We start from the raw sequence: 23,330 nt of genomic DNA on the forward strand, positions 1-23,330 counted from the left end.
CTGTGAGCTCTCTTTCCTCCTTCTTCCTTATCTCCTATCACTCAGATGCCTCCTCCTTCACAACTTCTCTCACAAGTCATGAGGTTGGCCTTAATCCTTACCAAGGTTGACCCCTCTGCCTGTCAAACCATCTCATTCCATCCTGTCTCCTCTATCAGACTTCCCCCTCTGTCATCCCCACTGTTTCACTTGTTTTCAATCTCTTCCTGGCTCATTCTTTACTGCCTACAAACATGCCAATGTATCTCTTATCCTGAATCCCCTACCTCTAGCCTTGACCTTTCCATTGCTGCTATCTTTTACCTTTTGTGGCTCAACTCCTCTAAAAGACCATTTACAGTGGGTGCCTCCACATCCTCTCTTCCCACTTTCTTTGGAACCCCTGAGAGTTAGCTTTCTGACCTTATCAAACTGCTCTCTCCAAAATTACCAATAATCTCTCAGCTGCCAATGCTAATGGCTTTTTCTCAATCCTGATTCTCTGAAACCCTTGCCAGTGTTGACCATGCTCTAGAGCAATGATTCCCAAAGTGGGCGCCACTGCCCCCTGGTGGGTGCTACAGCCATCCAGAGTAGGCGGTGATGGCCACAGGTGCATTTGGGATTTCAAATGTTTTAACTTTTTTTGTATTACATTCTATTCTGAGTTCAATAAATAGTTTCATAATTTCAAAGTTCAATTTACACTTTTCTTTACTACATTTTACGAAAAAGGTAGAAACATTAATATATATATATATCTTTCCTATTAATTGCTATTAAAATTTTTAAAAAAATTTAATTTCCAGGGGGCGCTAAGTAATATTTTTTCTGGAAAGGGGGCAGTAGGCCAAAAAAAAGTCTGGGAACCACTGCTCTAGAGCCTCATTGGTACTCTCTTTTGGGTTTCCAGGGCTCCACTCTTTCCTGGTTCTCCTACCTCTCTGTCTCCTTTATCAGATCCTCCTCCAGACCAAGCCCTCTAGCCACAAGTGTTCCTTTTCTGGACCCTTCTCCCTGGAAACTACAACTTGGATCTCATCAGTTCCTTGAATTTAATTACCATCTCTATGTTGATGATTCTCAGATCTACCTATCCTACTCCAATCTCCCATCTGCAACTGTCTTTCAAATATCACCAACTGGATATTTAGCAGGCATCATAAATTCAATTATGGCCTGAAGCTGTCCAGCAGCTTCACGAAGATTCCTAGTGGGTTGGACACTTAGAAAGGGGAACCAAGGCCTGAGTGAAAATGGGTTACGGGTTAAGGATTAATGGAAAGAGAACATGAGTCGAGAATAAACACACACAGACAGAAGGTTTTGGCACAAGGTAGACAGGCAGCGAGTAAGCTCTGATGGTCAAGAGCTTCTTTGCCAACTGATTTCTTGTCACTTTTATTGGGGTTACTGCAGTATGGGGGGAAGGGGAGAGCTCAGTGGCTTGATACATTAACAGTATGAGGTAATCATCATAAAATGTAAATTGCCCAAACCTGAAACAATAGGGAGAGCTAAGATCCGGCTCCAGAGCTGATATGGCCAGAGGCATCTACTGATGTTTGATACCTATGTTAATTGATCATTGAAGGTAAAGTCTGAGATAAGTGATCTGTCTTCCGGGGTGTAGCCTTAGTGAAGAGCCAGAGATTTGGCTAGGTTGGTGTCCAATTTGACTCAAGATTACCGAGATCAATCATTAGCAGTATAAGAGTTAAGTTTTTTGAGCACTCTTAGAATAATATCACAATTAATGTATACCTGGATTGCTACATGGCCCAAATGGAATTCGTTTCCCTTTCCCCCAACTTCTCCCTCACTCCTACCTTCTCTGTTACTGTAGGGGACCATATCCTAGCAACGCCTCAGGCTCCCAATCTAAGAATCATCCGAGATTCCTCACTATCTCTCAAGCCCCACATCTAATCTGTTGATTCATTCTTTGCAACACCTCTTGGTTACACTCCCTTCCCTCCTCTAATAGAGCCACTCTCTTGGGGCAGATTCTTATCTCCTCCCACTGGGATGATTGCGGTAGCTCCTGGTGGATCTGCCTCCCCCAGGTGTTTTCCCAAACTAATCCATCCCCACCTCAGTCACTAAAGTGATTTCCCAAAATCTCCACTCAGTAAACGCTAATGGCTTCCCATTGCCCCGGGGAGCAAATGCAGCCTTTCACAATCCAGCCCCTCCTGCCTTGACAGTGTTCGGAAACCTCTCTCCCTAATTTTTACTCTCCGATCCAGTGCCAGACCTCCGGGCTATTCCACCAACAAGACCTTCCATTCTCTTGGCTCCAGCCATTCTCTCTGGCTCTCCCCCAAGCCTGGAATGCTCTTCCTCCTTTCTCTGCCTCCCGACCTCCCAGGTTCTGTTAGAGCCCAGCTGAAATCCCAGTTTCTACAGGAATTCCGGCCTTCCCATTGTTAGCTATTTCCTCTTTCTCCTCTCTCTAGCTGGCTTCTCTAGGTTTGTTTGCTCCGTGTCTCTTCCACTGAGACCAGGAACTGTGTCCTCGGGGCTGGGGGACACGCCTGGCACTTACTCGTTCACTGACTGACCCACGCAGCCAAGGACGGGAGGAGGCGCTCCCCTGTTACTAGAGAGAGACCCCAGGCAGGGTCTTTATGGCCAGGGTCTGGCCGTCTCGGCCAGCTCAGACCATGTGGGTCTGGCTCTGTGGCCGCTGCGCCCTCTAGTGGCCAGAGGAGGCATCTCCCGGAGGCCAGCTCTCCCTGGGCCAGACGGCTGCCCTTAACCAAGATGGCCCGCCGGCAGTCCACGTGACCCTCCTAGCCCTCGCGCCGTGGCTCCTCCTCCTCCCCAAGCAAATAAGGAGGCTGAATGTGGGAGCGGGAGCCAGAGCCAGAGCCGGAGCATCCGGAGTATCCGGAGGCTTGCAAATCATGTCTTGTTGGCTCTGGGTGGCATGGGTAGCGGCCCTCGGCAGCCGGGCGCTGGCGGGAGGGATGCTCTACCCCCAGGAGACCCCGAGCCGGGAGCGCAAGGACCTCAGCGGCCTCTGGGACTTCCGAGCTGACTTCTCTGCGGACAGGAACCAGGGCTTTCGGGAGCGGTGGTACCAGAGACCCCTGCGGGAGGTGACTCCCTCTCCTGACCCTGGGCACCGGCGGCCGGAGCGGGGAGGGGGAAGGGGGAGCTGAGTCCTCTGGGGAGCGGGGCTGTAGGCACCTGGAATGCCGGGGACGGGAGGGGGAGCTTCGTGCCATCCATACTCCCTTTCCTCTGCCACTCACTCCTGGGAGATGCCAGCCCGAAGGGAAGCAGGAAGTCCTATGGCTAACTCGCATGTATGAAAGGGTCATGAGATAGGCATCCTACGGACCCAGGCTCTCTCTGCCCCGTGCTGGATAGTAGATATTAGACCAGTCCTAAGAGCCTCCTTTGCCTTGGTTTGGAGAGCTTGGCATCGCTCTGAATGTGGAGACCCAGAGTTTGAGTTCGAATCTTGCCACCTGAATGAACTTGACCAAGTTTGAATGAATCTAGTTTTCTTCTTTGGAAAATGAGGGCGCTGAGCTAGACGAAAGGAGGTGCCTTTCATCTCCAGATTATGATTCTGTGATCCTTGACCCTCTGCTTCCCAGAGAAGGTGGTATCAGATGTTTCCATTGTTTCCCATCAGAGACTCCTGGGCAGAGTGGGAAGGGCCCCTCTCACTGGGTTGGCACTTGGCATTGAGCCAGAAACTAAATACCTCTTGCTGACTTTCCCTTTCCTCCAGGGTCTGCCCTCTTTTTATCCCCGACCCCAACCTCCTGTAAAAAGCCCTCCATGCTCTAACAGTGTGAAGCCACAAAAGGAGACCTTGCCCCTGGGATCCAGGACATGTGGTTCCAACTGTGCCCACTACGTCCTTGGTCTCAGTTTTCTTCTCTTTAAAATGGACTTTGTTATCTCTAGGAGCCTTGGAGAGATGAATCATGAGAGCAGGGTATTATAGGGGAGGCAGATGGCAAAGAAGAAGGAAGAAAGAAAGAGGAAGTGAGAAGAAGAAGAGAGCATGGGGGTAGAGGCAAATATGAGATGGGAGTGGAGACTGAGGAACCCAGAAAAAAAGTCATGAGGCTGGCATTTGGACTCCCAGGAACCCATCATCTTTTCCCCAAAGACGGAAGGCAGGGCATGGAATTTCCATAGAGAACCTTTAGAATGTCAGATCCAGGATGGATGTGCCTTAGAGGCCACCTAAGCCATCTCACAGAGGAGGCAACTGAGGCCCAGAGCAGAAGCAGAGTTTGCTCTCCTGGCATTTTACAGGGGAGGGAATGAAAGCCCAGAGCACTTATGTGTAAGTGGAAATTAGACTTCATCTCCCAGGATTCTTCCCTCGCCCCAAGATTCCTTTTTCCTTTCTGTTTACGTGCGTCTTTTACGTGATCATATATAAGTTTTTTGGGTTTTTTTAAACCCTTAACTTCTGTGCATTGACTCATAGGTGGAAGATTGGTAAGGGTAGGCAATGGAGGTCAAGTGACTTGCCCAGGGTCACACAGCTGGGAAGTGTCTGAGGCTGGATTTGAACCTAGGACCTCCTGTCTCTAGGCCTGGCTCTCAATCCACTGAGCTACCCAGCTGCCCCCCTCATATATAAGTTTTGAGGAACGCCTCTCTTGCCCTCTCTTCCACGTGAGTAGGGTTTGGTGAACACTCCCAGGTTTCTCTAGCTCTCTAGTTAAATATTAATAAATCCTTATAAAATAGTATACTTTGGAGATATTGAATATTAATTTTAAAATCTACACTTGCCAAGGACTGCCCAGTGTGTTACCTCCAGGGCCTTCCCTAGGATGGTACTTTTTAGCACACTCCCTGACTCAAGTGAGGCTTTTCCTTCCACTTGTCCTAGATGAGGAAGAGAGGGAGGAGGGGATGATGTGTGCTGGATGAGAGGAAGTTCTCCTTCCTGACTCAGTCCTATTTATTGCTCATTATTTCCAGAGACCAGCTTTGTGAGATCCAGTAGAAAACCCCATCTGCTGTGTGACCCCCTCTCTCTGGGACAGGGAGGTCAGTCAGTCGGTCAATAAACATTCTATGATGTCATTGGTCCAATTCCAAAACAGAAAACAATATTAAAGGCCTACTATGTGCCAGGAAGCCATTAGTCAGAGAATTGGATCTTCCAATTTCTAATAAAAGAGGAAACTGAAGTCCAAAATGGAGCACACAAAGTCAGTTTTCTGGGCATAGGACTAAGCACAGAGTTCCTGAAACAAGTCCAAGACTCTTCTATGTGACTGATTCATGCCGCTAAGTCAGTTTTTTGGGTTTGTTTGTTTTTTTTTTAACCTTTACCTTCTGTCTTAGTATCAGTTCTACTCCTGGACAAAGAGAGTCATCAGAATCTCTTTCTTCCTTTCTGCCTCCCACCAGACGGGCCCTGTCCTGGACATGCCAGTCCCTGCCAGCTTTAACGACGTGGGCCAGGATGGCAAACTTCAGAACTTCATCGGCTGGGTGTGGTATGAGCGGCAAGTGTTGGTGCCTCAGAGCTGGGCCCAGGACCCAGGCACCAGAGTGATGCTAAGAATTGGCAGTGCCCACTACTACGCAATTGTGGTCAGTACTAAGGGTAGGGGTATGGGTAAGGGAGCACTGAATGCCAGGACAGCTGTACACAGAGGTGATGGTAGCAGCTAGCTGTGTGAGTGTGTGTGTGTGTTTGTGTGTCCGTCCTACTCCTGACACCTACTAGTCAAGGGACTCTAAGCAAAGCTCTCTGTTGCAAGGCTTCCAAGGCAGAGGTTTCTAATACTGTCCAGGGGCAAGAGTGGGAAGGGCATCAGGTTTGGCTTTCACACCCAGGTCTCCTCTTTTTTTTTAAGTACCTCAGAGCCTCAGAGCACTCCCGTCTAGCTGCCCGGGGGCCCACCCTGGCCTCCCTGGGCGAATCCCTCACACCAGAATCTTGCTGCTCCCTATCATGAACTCCCCAGGACCTGCACTGAGCATAAGGTCTCCTCTCTACTAGGCCTCCCCCCAAGACCCACCTTCCCCTTAAAGAGTTGATTGAATGTAGGAAACTCTGAAAAGTCACACTGGGCAGAAGAATCTTTGGGGAGCCCTTAAATTCCTGATGGGGTGAGTTACTATGTCCTAGAGCAACAGTCGGCAACCTTTTTGGCCATGAGAGCCATAAACACCTGCGGAAGGAGGAGGATGGAGGCGGAAGGCGCTGGAATATGGGGTGGGGGCTGAAGGGCACCCTGGGGCACACCCTGGGGCTCTGCCCAGACTGGCTGGTCCGGAGGTGGAGCCAGATATGGCTCCAGAGCCAATGTTGCAAGATAAGATAGGATAGATAAAGAAATAAATAGATAGATGGATGGAGAGAGATGGAGAGATCATGGATAGACAGGTGGACAGACAACAGATAGGATAGATACATAGATAGACAGAATAGATAGATAAATAGATGGATAGACAGATGGATGGATAGAGAGAGAGATCAGTGGATAGATGGATGGACAGACAACAGATAGGATAGATAGATAGATGACAGATAGGAAAGAGACATAAATTGCTTCTATTTTTACATTCTCTTAATTTTCAAATATGTCTCTCCTTTTCTCCCATTCTGAGAGTCGTCCCTTGTAAGAAAGGATCAGGGGAGCAGCTGGGTGGCTCAGTGGACTGAGAGCCAGGCCTAGGTTCAGATCAGGCCCCAGACACTTCTTTTTGCCTTACTTTCCTTTTCTATTAAATGAGGTGAAGGAAATGCAAGCCACCCCAGTATCTCTGCCAAGAAACCCCCCTGGTTTCTGTTTTGGAATTTCGGTTTTCTAAGCTTACTCACTTACAAAAATGAACACTCTGGAAATATGCTCCACATGAGATAGTACACACATAATCCAGATCGAATTGCCTGCGGCACCAGGAGGGGGCAGGGAAGGGAGGGAGGCAGATAAGTTTGATCCTATAACTTAGGAAAATGTGTGTAAATTTGTTATTACATGTAATTGGTCATACTATAAGAAAAAGGAAAAGGAAACCCCAGGGACAGTACAAGGAGTGGAAGACGCCCGAACGGCACGTTCTCCCCTCTGGGTGCCCCGGCTTCTCTGAGTCTCGCCACACTTCCCTGACTGGGACAGAAATATTCACGCTCCACAGTTTAGCCATTTTTCAGTCAGTTTGTTTACTGCATCCCCTCCGTGAAGGCTGCTAGACTGAGCTTGTGCGTGTGCGGATACACGTGTACAGAGTGGGACCATCTACGACTCTGTGGGTGTGTCAAGCCCTCCCCCCTCACTCAGCACTGCTCCCCTCCCTGAATCTCTGCAGTGGGTGAATGGGGTCCACGTGGCCGAGCACGAGGGTGGCCACCTCCCCTTCGAAGCCGACATCAGCAGGTTGGTGCGATCCGATCCCGGGGAATCGTGTCGAATCACCATTGCCATCAACAACACCCTGACCCCCCACACGCTGCCCCCAGGCGAGATCCAGTATGAGACCGACAGATCCCGGTGAGTGGGGGGGCCTGGATGGGCTTCTGGGGAGAGTCCTAGACCCCAGCAGCCATCCTGTCCAACCCCCCTCATTTTACACAAGAGGAAACCGAGGCCCATCCAGGTTCGGTGACTTGCCCAAGTGGCGCAGATAGTAAATCTCCCTAGTCCTGGTCCTGCCCCCCGAGGTCGGCCGGGGAGGTGGGGGCCCTGCGTGTAGGAGGAAGACCCAGGCTGCTCCTGAAAGAGCTGCTCTCCTTGTTTCCCCAAACCAGGTATCCCAAGAACTACTTTATTCAATTAATCCATTTTGACTTCTTCAACTATGCTGGGCTTCACCGTCCCGTCTTTCTCTACACCACCCCCGTCTCCTACATTGAGGACATCACTGTCACCACCGAGGTGGCCCAGAGCACAGGTGAGAGGGGGGCCCTTTGGCCGTTGCTCAGGAGATCCCGGGGAAGGGGGACGGCTCATCTGCCCCCTCACCTCTGGATGTTGTTGTTTAGTCATTTCCGTCATGTCCGACTCTACATGGCCCATTTAGGGTCTTATTGACAAAGATACTGGGATAGTTTTCCTTCTCCAGCTCATTTGACGGAGGAGGAACCTGAAGCCAACAGGGTAAAGTGACTTGCCCAGGGTCACACTGCTAATAAGTGTCTGAGGCCAGATTTGAACTCGGGAAGGTGTCTTGCTGAGCCCAGGGCTCCATCTCTGGTGCCTCGTATTCAGAAGCATCCCTGAGGCTCTTCCCCAGGTCTCACCCCCTGAAGGATTCTGTCTGGTGCCTGACTTTGGATCAGCGTGCTTGAGCCGAGTGAAGACTTAAGAATCGGCCAGAATCATTTCAGCTTTTATAGAAGAGGGAAACTGAGGACGACAGAGCACGAAGGAGCCGGGCCAGGCTTCCACGGAGGTCCCCAGGTCTCCTGACTCCCAGGAAGGCTCCTTCTGCTCTCTCTAGATGCCCCCCAGGCCCACCACCGAGGGATTTCTCCCAGCTCTCACTCTTTTGGTGTGTCTTGTCTCCTCCAGGGCTGGTGAACTACGAGATTGTTGTACACGGCAGCGAGAACTTTGAGTTGGAAGTCTTGCTCTGGGACAAGGAAGGGAGAGTGGTGGCCAAGGGGACGGGGGTCCGGGGCCAACTGGAAGTACCCAGCGCCCAGCTCTGGTGGCCCTATCTGATGCATGAGCAGCCCGCCTACCTGTACTCCCTGGAGGTAATACCTTCTTTTGCTCCCCCCCTCCTCCACTCCCTTCTAAGGTCCAGGAAGAGGCTCCATAGAAAGGAGGCCCTCAGGGAAATGTTCTCAGCAAACAATCCCCAGCCTAGATGGAGTCACTAAAGACATCTGACAATTATATCACACACAAGTCTATCTCATACCAAAATCTAAGAAATTCTAAGAATTCCTTCCCAGAGAGGAAACTGAGGACATTCAGGTTGGTCAGAGGCATATGTCATCTAGATCAATTCTTTATTTATTTTTAAATTTTATTTCATGTTTATTTTATTAAAAAAATTTTTAAACCTTTACTTCCATCTTAGAATTGATACTATATATTGGTTCCAAGGCAGAAAAGCAGTAAGGGCTGGGCAGTAAGGGTTAAGTGACTTGCCCAGGGTGACACAGCTAGGAAGTATCTGAGCGCAGATTTGAACTTAGGACCTCCTGCCTCTGGCCTGATTTTATCTAAAAAAAAATTTTTTTAAAGCCTTACCTTCCATCTTGGAGTCAATACTGTGTATTGGCTCCAAGGCAGAAGAGTGGTAAGGGAAAGCAGTGGGGGGGCGTTGAGTGACTTGCCCAGGGTCACACAGCTGGGAAGTGTCTGAGACCAAATTTGAACCCAGGACCTCCTGTCTCTAGGCCTGGCTCTCAATCCACTGAGCTACCCAGCTGTCCCCTTTATTTTTTTTTTTTTATTTTAAACCCTTAACTTCTGTGTATTGACTTATAGGTGGAAGAGTGGTAAGGGTGGGCAATGGGGGTCAAGTGACTTGCCCAGGGTCACACAGCTGGGAAGTGTCTGAGGCCGGATTTGAACCTAGGACCTCCCGTCTCTAGGCCTGGCTCTCAATCCACTGAGCTACCCAGCTGCCCCCACATGTCCCCTTTATTTTTAATTTTTAAATTTTAAATTATTTTTTAAATTTTCATTTAAAAAAATATACTTTTTCTCCTTCTTGGCTACCTTTCCAGAATCATTGCTGAAAAAAGAAAAAGATAACCTTTTAAACAAGTATTCAAAGTCAAGCAGAAGTAATTCCTGTACTAATTCCAAAAAATGTTTTCATCTGTACCCTGAATCCATCCCCATTCTGTCAGGAAGGAAAGAATGAACTTCTACAGATAAAGAAATGGAGGCCCAGGGAGGCCACCGATTGCTCTAAATAAGTGGGCAGCTAGAAAGCTCCCTACTGCACAAGAGCTGTGGGCCTTAATCTTGGTCTGCCTCTTTCCCCAGCCATGAAATGGAAAGAATAATAATCAGCCTTTGCAGGGCTGTTGCAAGAATCTAATGAGATATTATTTGTAAAGCACCCAGTATAGTGCACACGGTAGGCTTTATAAGGCATGGTCCCTTCCAAGTAGAGACATCCCTGTCTGCAGCATGTTGACTTTGAACACTATAAATGAACATTATCTATGTTGTATTGTTTTTATTCATTTTTCTCCTACATTTTAATCTGGTTCTGAAGGTTCTAGCGAGGGCCCCTGGGCCTCAAGTTTAACCCTTTGCTGGGGGCCACGTCCAACCCCTTCATTTTATAGGTGAGAAAACCAAGGCTAAAGCCCAAGTGACTCGTTCAAGGTTATACAGCTAGCAAATATCAGAGCCAGAATTTGAACCCGGGTCTCTCCTGACTTGAAGTCCAACCAGCTTTTCACCATACCGTGCTGCCTGTCTCACTCCTTTGCCCACTCTGGGCCCAAGATGGCTCCAGGATCAGAGCTGGGGAAGAGTACAATTGTCCAATTCCTTTGAATCTGGCCAAGGAGGCCCAGCACAGCCTGGCGTCCTCCTTATTTAGTCTTCTGACCCTTTGGGGCCCAGGTGCCTGGTTTCTGAGCACTGACCACACCGCACCCTCCATGCCTGCAGGTCTGGGGACTGGAGCCTCCTTGGAGCAGGGGACGCTGCCTGGGAGAGGCCTCAGTGACCCTCGTGTCCTGTGCTTTGGAAATGGCAGGTGACTCTGGTGGTCCAGACGGGAGCCGGGACCGTGTCCGACCTCTACAGCCTCCCTGTGGGCATCCGCACCGTGAAGGTCACGCACAGCCAGTTCCTTATCAATGGGAAGCCCTTCTATTTCCATGGGGTCAACAAGCACGAGGACTCTGACGTAAGAGCTAGCTCTGGGTGGGGAACCCAAAGGGGCAGGCAAGGATGTCGGTCTGTAAGCAGAGACAGCTGTCTCTTGGCTATGGCCCAACCCAACCAACATCGCAGGCCCAGGCTAGCAAGACCAGAAAAGTCCCCCCAGGCCCTGTCCTCCAGGAGCTTCCATTCTCCTGTAATGCTGACCCAAGAAACTGTGGCATTGGAGAGGAAAGGGGCCAAGGAGAAATCGGACAGAATCAGAGATGGCAGAATCTGAGGCTGAAGAGAGAACAGGAAAGGCTTCACCAAGATGGCGGTGCCTGAGCCAAGCCTAAAAAAACAGATGATGATGGGCAGAGATGAGAGGGGCCTTCTAGGCTCAGGGTCTCACCTCTTCAAAGGCACATCGATGGGGTGGTCTAGCCTGGCTGGAGAACAGCATCCCCCATAGGGAGTCACGTAGGTCGGTAGGGTAGCTTGTGGAGGGCCTTGAAATCCAGGCTGAGGAGGCTGTATTTGATCCCATTTACATGAGGGAGCCATAGAAGGTTTCTGAGCCAAGGAGTGATATGGTCAGAGCTGTGTCCCTTCCTCACATTTCCCTTTCTACACTCATCAGCTCTCTTGGATTTAATGATCATCTCTTGGAGGGGTGACTAGGTGGCTCAGGGGCTAGCATGCTAGGCCTGGAGTCTGGAGGTCCTGGGTTCTCAGATACTTCCTAGCTGTGTGACCCAGGACATGTCCCTTCGCCCCAATTGCCTAGCCTTTACTGCTCTTCTATCTTAGAATTGATACCAAGACAGGAAGTAAAAGTTTGAGAGAAAACTGATCGTCTCTCTGCAGGTGACTCTCACCCCTTCCAATCCTTCCTCCATAGAGCTGAAGCCATATTCCTAAAACCTGAGCATTATCCTATCACTCCCTGATTCAATAAGTCCTTTAGCCACCTCTGGAATCAAATCCAAATCTCTCTCCACAACCCAACTCCATGCTACTTTCCAGACTGATCCTATATTACTCCCTTCATGTAGTCAAGTGCCTTTTCTTTGTATCCTCAGAGCTTAGCACAGTGCCTGGCACATAGTGGGAACTGAATAAAGGCTGGTTGACTCATTGCTTTAAGAAGACCCTTTTGGTAGTCGTGAGAAGAGATGGATTGGAAAATGGGGAAAGCCTGGAAGCCAGGAGCCCAGTTAGGAGGCTGTTAGAATAGCCAGTTGAGTTAGGGTTTTGGGAGACCGAAGGGAGAGAACCCTTGGAAGCAAGAGCGAAGCACGGAGATTATGCAATGTGGGACCATAACTCAGCCATCCATTCTTGCCAAATGTGTAGTGAGTCCTGTCTCTGGGATTGGGCTGAGGTTGGGTGACTGGTGGAGTGATGGGGGATATCTAGGAGAACACAGAAGCAACTGTCTCCGTGTTCTCCCACTTCCACGGAAAAGGAAGACAAGGACTGTTTCCTTAACTTCCCCAACATGTCTCCTTCCTGGAAAGGACGTAGGCTTCTCCCACCCCTTTCATCCCTAGATCCGTGGGAAAGGATTCGACTGGGCTTTGCTGGTGAAGGATTTCAACCTGCTCCGATGGCTGGGGGCAAACTCCTTCCGTACAAGCCACTACCCCTATGCCGAGGAGGTGATGCAGCTCTGTGACCGATACGGGATAGTGGTCATCGACGAGGCGCCCGGCGTGGGGATTGTGCTGAGGTGAATTTCTCTCCTGAGCTAGAAGAGCACTGGATTCAGGGTCAGGGGACCTCAGCTCAACTGCAACCTCTGCCATTTCCCAGCTCTGTGACATTAGACAAATCATTTATTTCGCCTCCCCAGGTCTCAGTTTCCTCATCTGTAACATGAATTGTACTTGATGAGTTGAGATTCTTAAATTCTCCATCTGTGATCCTCCTACCTAGTTGGCTCAAGGATAAGAGTAAGGCCAATGCTGACTCCTCTTTCTTCTTCCCCCTAGGGAGAGCTTTGGGAATATCTCTCTGAATCACCATCTACAGGTGATGGAGGAGCTAGTCCAGAGGGATAAGAATCACCCATCTGTGGTCATGTGGTCTGTGGCCAATGAGCCTGCTTCCTGGTTGCCACCTGCTGCCTTCTATTTCAAGTGAGTACCAAGACATGTTGGTTGAGTCAGGATCACAGATTCCAAGGGCAAAGGGCCTCCCAAGGTAACTGGTCTAACTCATTTTACAGAGAGGGAAATGACTTGAGATTCTAGCTCTAGAGCTAGAGGGCCCCCACAGATCATCACGTTGTCCTCTCATTTGGGAGAAATGGAAAATCATCCAAAAAGGGGAAGGAATTGGCCTTGGACTTGCAGGATTTGAACCCAGGCTGTAGCTCCAGAGCCAGAACTCTTTCCACTTGACCACACTGCCTTTCAAGGGCTTCTGCTTGTTTTTATTCCTTGTTACAAAGGTGGACTTATGGGCTAGGGAAGAGATGTATTTGGAAATGAATATGATGGAAAAACAAAAGCTATCAATAAAAATAAAATGAAGGAGGGAAGAAAGGAAGGCATCACCTTATACAAAAATGCAGGGGGATGAACCAGAGGCTCTCTAAAGACTCATAAGCCTGACACCACATGATCAATGAAGAGACATTATCACAGGAGACTGAAGGCCAGTCAGAGGAGGGAGAGAGGTTGTTGGCCCAAGGGGAGCAGGAGCAGCTCCCTTTGTCAGAACTGCTAATGTGTTATTGGAATTTGGGGTTCTTTGGAGTTCATTAAGCTTTAATATTTAGATATATGATATAAACTTCCTGTGGACGTTTAGGGGACTTGGAAACTACATTTCCCATGATTCCTCTTATGACAGGAAGTGCAATTATGTAGACAGAGGTATAAGACTCCTGATGTGATTGGGAGACGCTCTCTTTCCTACGAAGCAGCCAGATGGGCAGGAGGTAATGGCAGGCGATTTGAATTAGATCTTAGCAGGCATGTGGCCTTCTTAATTACCAATATGGCTTTAAATAAACTATTAATACTTTTATCTATATCCATCTATATCCATTTTATTCATAACACTGAGCAAAGTCCACTGACTAGGCTCTATCTTTGAGGTCTTTAGACCAGGCAGCATCAAGCAGAGAATCCCAAGTCAGAAGAATTTTGAAAAATTCTAAATTTGATTTTTCCTAGAACCTACCCGCCCCCCCAGGTGTCCCATTCTGGGGCCACTTTTCTCTTTTGACCCATCACCATCCTCTCTTTTCCCCTCCCCAGCCAACACATGCACTAGAACAGTGATGGCAAACCTCAGTCTCTAGATTGAGTGCCCAAATTGCCTCAAGCTGCATGTGAGCCCTCACCCCAGATAGGGGAGGGAGGAAGTGCCCTGATTGGGCTGCTGGGCAGAGGGGCAGGTGATGTGAGAAATGTCATCATGTGGGCATGGAGAGAGGGAAGGGAGCAGCCCCCTCCAGCATGCATGCCATAGGTTTGCCAACACAGCACTAGAATCTGTTCTAGGGGAAGGTCTTTGCCTACTCCTGGAAGCAAGGGAGGGGAACAAGGGAGCAAGGACCGTTGACTTGCCCTCAAAAAGGCAGGTAGAAGAGCAGTGACCCATAACCCTTCCCCCTTCTGATGGGCCCTGTGTATTCTGCTGTATGTAGGACCCTGATTGCCCACACCAAAGCCTTGGACCCCACCCGGCCTGTAACCTTTGTGTCTAACTCCAAGCCGGAAACAGATAATGGGGTAAGTGCTGGGATGTCTTCATTTTTTCTGCTTCTTGATCCTCTTTGCTTGTGGCATGGACTAAAATCCAATTGCCAACATGGACATGCCACGGGACCACTCAGAGACCCCCCACCCAATTGTAGCCTAAGGAAGGAACAGCTCTGGTTCTTCCTCTGTGGTGGGTTTATTCTCCAATTAGCCCATGGTTTGAAGTGGATCCAAATGACCAGGACTCAAACTGGGCACTGGGAGACCAGTTCCTATGCCGAGCCCATTCACAGAATGTTATGGCTGAAAGGGAGAGATCACCTATCACCTCGCCTATCCCTGCATTTTAAGAGGAAGCGACACAGAGTGGCTTGCGAGTTACACAACTGGCCAGTGACAGAGCCACAACTTGGCGTCTTGCTTCTTGCCTAATAGTCCACTAATGTTTCCCACTCACTCACTGCAGCCTACCTTCCCACCTATAAAACCAGGGGTGGGGAAAATGGCCCCGAGCCGATCCTACATTTATTGTTGTGGAGTCATTTTTTTCAGTAATGTCTGACTCTTTGTGAACCTATCTGGGGTTCTCTTGACAATGATACTGGAGTGGTTTGCCATTTCCTTCTTCCACCTTACATACAAGACAGCATTTCTGGAGAAGAGGGATAGAATCATTCCTCCTCCGTGGGTACTGCCCTCCTACAAGGTCTCGAGTTAGGAGTAGATGAGACAGCAGAAGTGACCAGATACAAGTCATGCACGTTGCCAAGCCCTTATTTTGTATATTTATATAAGGAGAAAGTAGTTTCCCCACTTCTCATGCCTATGTATGACCCAGAGTGCACTCCTACTTTCAAGGGGCTGCAGAGATGTGCTCTGTTGAGAATGCACAGAAAATGCCCAGTTCCATTTCTCACCCCTTCTCAGGCCTTTCCCAATCAACTGTTCTCATGAAGAGGGTAGCCTGGCTCCAAGCTGGCCCACCTAACTTCACTTGATTCCAAAAGCACTTGGACTTCAGTTCTAGTGACCACATACACACACACACACACACACACACACACACACACACACCCCTAAACTCTTCCCACCACCATCAATTATCAAGTTGCCATGAGAATTCAGGGAAGAACAGCAATCATTTGGAGAAAACATCACATCAGAACAAATAGGGTTAGAGAGGAGTATTTTTATTACAAAGAGATAACATTGGATGGTTACACATCAAAATGGTTCCTCCTGGGGGCAGCTGGGTAGCTCAGTGGATTGAGAGCCAGGCCTAGAGATGGGAGGTCCTGGGTTCAAATCCAGCCTCAGACACTTCCCAGCTGTGTGACCCTGGGCAAGTTACTTGACCCCCATTGCCTACCCTTACCACTCTTCCACCTAGGAGCCAATGCACAGAAGTTAAGGGTTTAAAAAAAAAAATGGTTCCTCCTTAGGACCGTTGCACCATTTCAGCCCGGCTTTTTTTCCTCCTGCCCATCTCCCAAGAAGTCTCCCTCTTCCATTCACAAGTGAATCAGACCCCCAGCTCAGAAACCTTACCCCCAAACTCCAAAGTGGAACCCTATCCACAAGGAAAGGTGGACTGCCTTGTTGACATTCACTGGGGGAGAAAATAGTGCCAGTGAAACTAGGCCTGAACACCTAAATCCTTACACTGTCCCTTAGCCCCTAGGAATCTGCCTCCTGGCCTCACCCTCCCCAAGGTCAAGGATGGCTCGATGCTCAGCCCAAGTGGGAAGAACAAGTGAAGTTTATTGTAGCCCTTCATTGGTCGTATTTGCTACCCACTAGGAGTAGAGTAGCCTTTCAGGGTAGAATTTGGGAAGGAAAACTTCTTGGCTCCACTCACCTGGCCAAACTGCCCATTCTCTTCTGTGCTGAGGGGTGGATTTAGCTCTAAAGGAACAATGAAAATATTCATTACTCTGAACCTGCCTCACATTTTGTGGGTTGGAAAGCAATGACATTTTTTGTTCTGCTTTTTAAAGACTGGGTCTCCCTGCTGGAGGCTGGAAGGGCCTGATCCGATTGCTGATTGTCTGAGGCACTTTGGCCCAGCCAGTATAACTCTGAACTCCTTGCCTTGACAGGCCTGCCAGCTCTCCCCTCAGCCTCCCTGGTCGTTGAGACTCCTGGCACACCCCACATGCCCCAGCTAAAAGCGAGCTTTCACAATTTTTTGTAGGCTCCATACGTGGATGTGATCTGTATAAACAATTATTATTCCTGGTACCATGATTCTGGGCACCTTGAAGTGATTCAGCTGCAGGCTAGCACTACATTTGACAACTGGAATAAATTATACCAGAAACCGATTATCCAAAGTGAGTACGGAGCGGACAGCATCCCCGGGTTTCACCAGGTGAGTCGTGGCAGTCTTGGTGGGGAATGACCTGGGCTCGTGCTTCTTATCAGGGTGAGGGTTAGTCGCCAACTTTCCTTCTCTCTCCAGTTACCGCTGTCACCCGTCCTAGCAGCAGCCGTAGGAGGCCTCTCATGCCCATGCCGAGCCTCGTCTCTTAGGATGAGTTGCCGGGTTCCAGCCCACGATTCTCCTTTCTCTTTCTCTCAAGGACCCTGAGCAAGGGCCAGGGAATTCCTCCCTTGGCTACAACGGTCGCATCCCTGCAGTTCTCCCTTTGAACACCCTGAGGATTGAATAACTGAGAATAGATTCCCTTCTTTTCAAGCTGTCAGGTCCTGCTGAAGCATCCATCATCCCTACACCAAGTTACAGGCTGACCTTATTTCTGATGGGATTTAAAAAAATACTGCCAATGTTTATACGGACCGCATCTACACCTCCCATTTATCCAGCTCTGTAAACGCATGATGGTTATGCAGAAAGGTACCCATCACTGTGACCACGTGGCCCCCAAATATAGCAGTGTTCTAGGAACTAAAGCCTATTATTTTCCCTCATGGCAGGGGAAGGAGTGGGGGTCACAACCTTTTGGGTCATGGACCCCTTCTCAGAATAAGTTTTAAATAATAATAGTTTAAATTTAATAATTTAAACTTAATAATTTAAAGAATAATAGTTTTAAAATGCCTAATGATGTGGTATTGCAGAAGAAACCGAAGATTAGTGTGAAGGTGTAATTCTTGTCCCATCTAAGTTCACAGAGTTCCCTCAAAATCTTGGCACTCTTGGATCTCAGACTCTCTACTCTCCACAGGCTCTTTTGGCATTTGCTTAGCATCTAGTTTTCCATCTGCCCTTTTGGGGGATAATGGAAAGGGAAGAAATGATGTAGAAAAAGGGGTTCTCCCTCTAAACTCAGACCCATGTGGCTGCCTTACCACAAATAACTCCGTTGAATCATTCAATTAGATTTTGTTTCCAAGATTAGGCCAATGGCCCAACCTATGCTTTTTATTTATTGTCTTAAAAGAACTCCCAGGCACAAACTTCCTCTGCCAATATGGGTTTGTAGCTTTCGTCACTTAGGGTGTTAAGAGAATGGTCTAGACGTGTCTAGACTGCGGGGCAGTTGGGGGAAGGTGGGGAAGCAGACCTTGAACCTGGGTTCCTCCTCACTCTGAGGCTGGCTCTCTAACCACTATACCACACTGCCTCTTAATCCCTTCTGTGCTCCAAGGCCACCTTTGGTACTAGATCAGGACATCCAGGAGATGACTTACTCTGTGGTTGGGATAAATCAGAGAAAATCACAGGCTTTACTATCTACTATTGAAATCTTGTGATTCTGGGGTCTCCACGAGACAGGAGGTGCACGTGCAGAGGGATGGTAGACAGCCAACACTAGGCTGCCAGGAAGCTGAGTTAGGATCTTGGCATTCCAGCATTTCTCTTAGCAAATGCATCTGGCTCACTCACCATCAGGACCTAAGAGGTTATAATGGTCCTGGGAAACCCCGACAATCTCCTGAAAACCATCTATATTCGTGTTAGAGCAAGTTGTTTTATGGAGGGCCACCACCTTCCCTGGTCTGCCTGCAGACAGTTGCTCTTCACCCTTTGGCAGCAGTCACATATTTCCAGGAAATACCCTGGCAGCCAACGCCCTAGAGCAGTGATGGCGAACCTTTTAGAGACCGAGTGCCCAAACTGCAACCCTCATGCGGCATGTGACACCTCCCCTTAGCCCAAACAGGGGAGGAAGAGCTCCCACTGGGCAGCTAGGCAGAAAGAAATGACCTCAGGGGGCATGAAGAGGGAGAGGAGAGCAGCTCCACCTAGCAGGCTCCAGAATGTGGTTCTCCAACATGGCCCTAGAGGAACTGTTGTTGGCGTTAACTTGACCATACTTCTGAGAGTTGGTCAGTTCATGGCACAGAGGCAGTCTGAAGTCCAGACTCACTCAAGTTTGTCAAGTGGTGATGGATGCCTTGAATTCTATCTGACACAAACATCCAGTTGGGTACATTTGGACATTCTTCCTGCTTTCACATACACCCTTTGAGCAGAGCCAGGGAACTGAATGGAGCCTTAGGGGTGAGGCCCTTGGAGAGAGGGATGGCACAGCATCCAAAGGAATGCCTCTACGGCCCAAATCCTGGTGGCCTCGACAGCCTGCCTGTGGCTGAAACCTCACCACTGATGCAGCCCCACCAACTTTCACACGTACTGAGGCCTTGCCAGCTCCCCCCCAATAACCTCCTCATTCCGGTTTCCTCTCTCTCTGGTTCCACTATTTAGGACCCTCCTAAAATGTTTAGTGAAGAATACCAAAAAGTCGTGCTGCAGCAGTATCATTTGGCTCTGGACCAAAAGCGCAAAGACTACGTGATTGGGGAGCTCATTTGGAATTTCGCCGACTTCATGACGGACCAATGTAAGTGACCCTGCCTGGCTTTTGTGCCCTCTGCCTTTCCTTAGTCACGGGGTGCTAACGAACAAGTCACGGGAGCGGACGATGGCCCATTCAACTGCAGGAAGTTGCTAGGAAGAGCAGGGAATCGGAGCTACTTTCTCTGTAACTGGGATTATAAACCTTTTAACTAAACTCAAAACCATTTAAGGGTAGAAAAAGCAAGTATTAGTCATGGTCTGTCATACAATGACACTAGTGAGAGTCATTACTAAATTCAGCTGTCATTTAGCATGCTTTTTAGAACACATCCATCGTCCCAAGGCTTTAACAATGAAACCAGATTCAGAAGCCAACAAATCCTGTTGATTCTCTTCTCTCTTTTTGGTGGGAAGCAGATATAATGTGGGAGAAATGAGTCAGAGGTTACCTGGAATAGCATCCTTTTTACTACTACAAGCTCCAGTTCAGGGTTTTGGGGGTGTTTTTTTGTGTGTGGGGAGACCAACCTATAATCTTTTCTTTTAGAAAATCTCTCTACCAATGTAACGTAGTATAGAAACCCCCCTTCCTAACGCATACCCTGTTCTTCCTGGGGAGGGAGAGCTAAGTGCTTGTCAAGGGTTACACAGCCAGTCAAAGGCAGGCCTTAAACCTAGATCTTGATTGCTCAGCTGACTATACACTAGACCACACTACTCTTCTCTTGTTTGGGTTTGAATCCGACATCAAACACTTTCTAGCTTTGTGACCCTAGACAAGTCACAACTCCAAATGCTTAGTCTTTATTGCTCTTATGTCTTAGAATAGATACTATGGGTTTGAAAAAATATATTCAGTCCATTTTCCAAAGCTTAACTGAAGGGCTAGTCACTGGTTTGACAAAAGATGTGTTTCAAAGAAATGTCTTCTTTTCAGCTAAACAGATCCTATTCAAAACAAAGAGAATGGAGTATGTGCCCATGACTAACTGCATGCTGTTTTTTTCCCTAGCAAGAGTATAAAACTGGAGTTTGGGTTAAATGCTCTGGGAAAGCCACTCCTATTTCCTATTTCCCAATTCCTCAAACATTTCTAGAAGCTCAGATTTTCTATGATACCAAAGCGCATTTTAAATATTCAAGCTCAGCTAAGAGAGAAAGGGGAGAGGAAGGAATGATACAAAAGGGCCAGGAGAACAAAGAGGGAAAAGCTAGAAAAGGATCCCAGCTTAAGTAGCTTCTGGAACAATCACTTTTGAGGGAGAATAGCTGCTTTTTCAATGAATCAGATTCTCAAGCTGATGCTCGCAGTCTCACGACTGAATAGTGCCAGGTTTACTCCATTCACAACAAAAGTCCTGAGGGTGGTGCATGGAGCAGTGCCAACTGGGAAATCCCTAACCAGTGAGGGCTCCTTCGGAAGTTTCTGCTCAAGGGAACAGATTAGAATGTGCTACTCTTGTGCTGATTTGGGGGCACTCCCATAACAACTAAGCCTAAAGTTGATCTCAATACAACCTAACTTGGTAGAATTATTAGGCATTTCATGTCTGGAGCCTTTTCTAAAAAAGTTCGAAAGGGTCCTTACCCCATTCAGTTCCAAGTCTGGTGGGTCCACTCACGTGAAACAACGGGGAACCAAATAAAAGCACTTCACTATGCTCTTCTGCCTTGTTTTCAGCAACAACGAGAGTAATGGGGAACAAGAAGGGAATCTTCACCCGGCAGCGCCAACCCAAAGGTTCAGCATTCCTTCTGAGAGAAAGATACTGGAGAATTGCCAATGAAACCAGGCACCCTCATTTAGCCATGATTACACAGTGTGTGGAAAACCAGCTTTTTTATTCCTTTAACTAAGGATAAGGACTGTTTCCACGGACCAGGGAAGAAACCTACCAAGACTATGTGTGACGACTATTTGATTTGCCCGGGAGGATGGGATAGAGGAGCTGCAGGACTTTTTGGCAATGTTCTGCAAGATGAGATACTGTCAAATATGAAATGAGACCTTTTTCCAGAAGAAGAATGCAAGTTTTAAGAATTGGCTTTTCATATGTGGGAGGACCTACATGAAAAAATATGCCAGAAAAGAATTTGAAACTATTTTGACAGATAAACCTGCCTTGACTCCCTTGTTCAATCAGCCTCTTTAAATCTGAGTGTTTTAATGACTACACAATAAATCATAATGAAATGGTTACAAAGTTGTTTGCTTTCCCAACAATGGCCCTGTACTAACAAGCACAGTCTAGTCCCTTAACACAGAGGCAGTAGTGCCTTTTCTTCCACCTGGAACAGCACCAGAACAGCTAGGATGAAGTGAGAATCACAAAGTAACACAGAGGAGACAATGGCTTCATGGGGACTGACACATATAATGTGAGAACTTTTTTTTTTTTAAAGAACCCTTAACTTCCACCTTAGAGTCAATACTATATCAGTTCTAAGGTAGAAGAGTGATAAAAGCTAGACAATGGGGGTTAAGTGATTTGCCCAGGGTCATGTCATGCAGCTGGGAAGATTCTGAAGTCAGATTTGAACCCAGGTCCTCCTGGCTCTCAATGCACCGAGCTACGTAGCTGCCCCACCAAATGTATAATGTGAAGGGGAACACTGATTTCACATTGTGGTTAATGAGGCCCCAGCCTCCTCACTAGAATTACTCAATAGTAAAAGTCTCCCTTGAAGGCCAGTAACAGAAAAGTTTGAATTATAATCACTCTTCCTCACAACAACTACAGGAGGCGATCATTTTCTTCTTTTTACAGATTAGGGAAAATGAGGATTGGAAAAGGGATAGTGACTTCTCCATAATTTAGACCATAGATTTAGAGCTGAAGTCCATAGAGCCCAACATTTCACAGATGAAGAAACTGGGACCCAGACAGGATAAGTGTCTCGCCTAAGGTCTGAGGTAGGTTGTGAACTCCCATCTTTCCAACTGCGAGTTCCACACTCTTATTAATAATAACTACGTCATCCTTCCACCTGCCTTTTGATTCCTGGATGCCTCTTCACTGGTCTCCTTTAGTACTTAGTACTTTAGAAGCCTCTGTTGTCATCACCACCACTGCTCTATTTAGTGATTGGGGAGAAGATCAGAAGATAAGCCTAAGGCTACAGTGTGTATCCAGGACGACTGACTCACCCATATAGAATAATCTGCTAGAAAGGGGGCTACTTGCCCCAACTTCAGTCTTTAAGTCAACAGCCTATCTTCCCCATCCTCAGAAGACAGTATTTTACAAAACACACAGCAAGAGGCCTCCATCTGCTCATCTATACAATGAGAGGATCTGACTAGATGAATGATGGGTCTCGCTTCCCCCAGCTAATCAAAAAGACAGTGAAGTAACATTCAGAATGAAAAGTGACACGGTGAATGAAGCAAGTCTTCCTGAATACCCACTTAGCCTTGCTTTCCAACTCTTACCAAAGCAGTGACCTATTTACTATGCTGTCTAGCCCTTCTAAACAAAGCACCCTCCCCCTATCAAATCGGCCCCATTAAAATGGCACTTAATTGGTCCCCTAGTGAACCATCCATTTCTCCTGTCCACAGTGACATAATGGCTTTAAGATTCACAGAGAGCATCAGCACGGACAAGGTCACCCATAAAACCATTAGCCTACAAGAGCCACACCAAAAATGACTCCACTTACAACTGATATGATGAATGTTTTATAAATTAAGACATTGGCCCATTTCATTGGACCTGGGGCATCAGGAGAGCAAAACCCACAACCATTCCACGTACTGAAGATGAATGTTTTTAGCATATATTTCAAAAGGAGTTTTTTTCTTGCTTAAACGCCACAGCATTTTTCACTACATCACCACTTTAGAAGGTTTCATCCTTCTAAAGGTTCATCCAAGTTGCATGAAACCAAAGCTATGAAACTAAAAAAAAAAAAAAAAAAAAAAAAACCAATTAACACATTTTTGTAGACTTGAAGTATTATAAAGTTAACCCCTTGAAATCATTGATTCTTGACTCTAGACAACCAAATACCTGTCACATAATAAAATCGCAGGAATTCCAGGAACTTGAATCTCGAGGGACTCAACAAATGACATACAAG

General features: G+C 47.7%; 1 protein-coding gene across 1 annotated transcript; it reads left to right on the forward strand.

Moving 5' to 3' along the window:
- Window positions 1-2,888: 2,888 nt before the first annotated feature.
- Window positions 2,889-21,598, forward strand: GUSB (glucuronidase beta). Its single transcript, XM_044676374.1, has 12 exons — window positions 2,889-3,083; window positions 5,380-5,565; window positions 7,291-7,472; window positions 7,730-7,872; window positions 8,493-8,680; window positions 10,657-10,809; window positions 12,320-12,498; window positions 12,761-12,907; window positions 14,428-14,512; window positions 16,677-16,853; window positions 19,155-19,290; window positions 20,929-21,598. The coding sequence occupies exons 1-12, from the start codon at window positions 2,889-2,891 to the stop codon at window positions 21,102-21,104; spliced, it is 1,947 nt and encodes a 648-aa protein (XP_044532309.1). The 3' UTR covers window positions 21,105-21,598.
- Window positions 21,599-23,330: the final 1,732 nt, after the last annotated feature.

Source organism: Gracilinanus agilis, chromosome 4, assembly GCF_016433145.1.
Source record: "Gracilinanus agilis isolate LMUSP501 chromosome 4, AgileGrace, whole genome shotgun sequence".
NCBI classification, from domain to species: Eukaryota; Metazoa; Chordata; class Mammalia; order Didelphimorphia; family Didelphidae; genus Gracilinanus; species Gracilinanus agilis.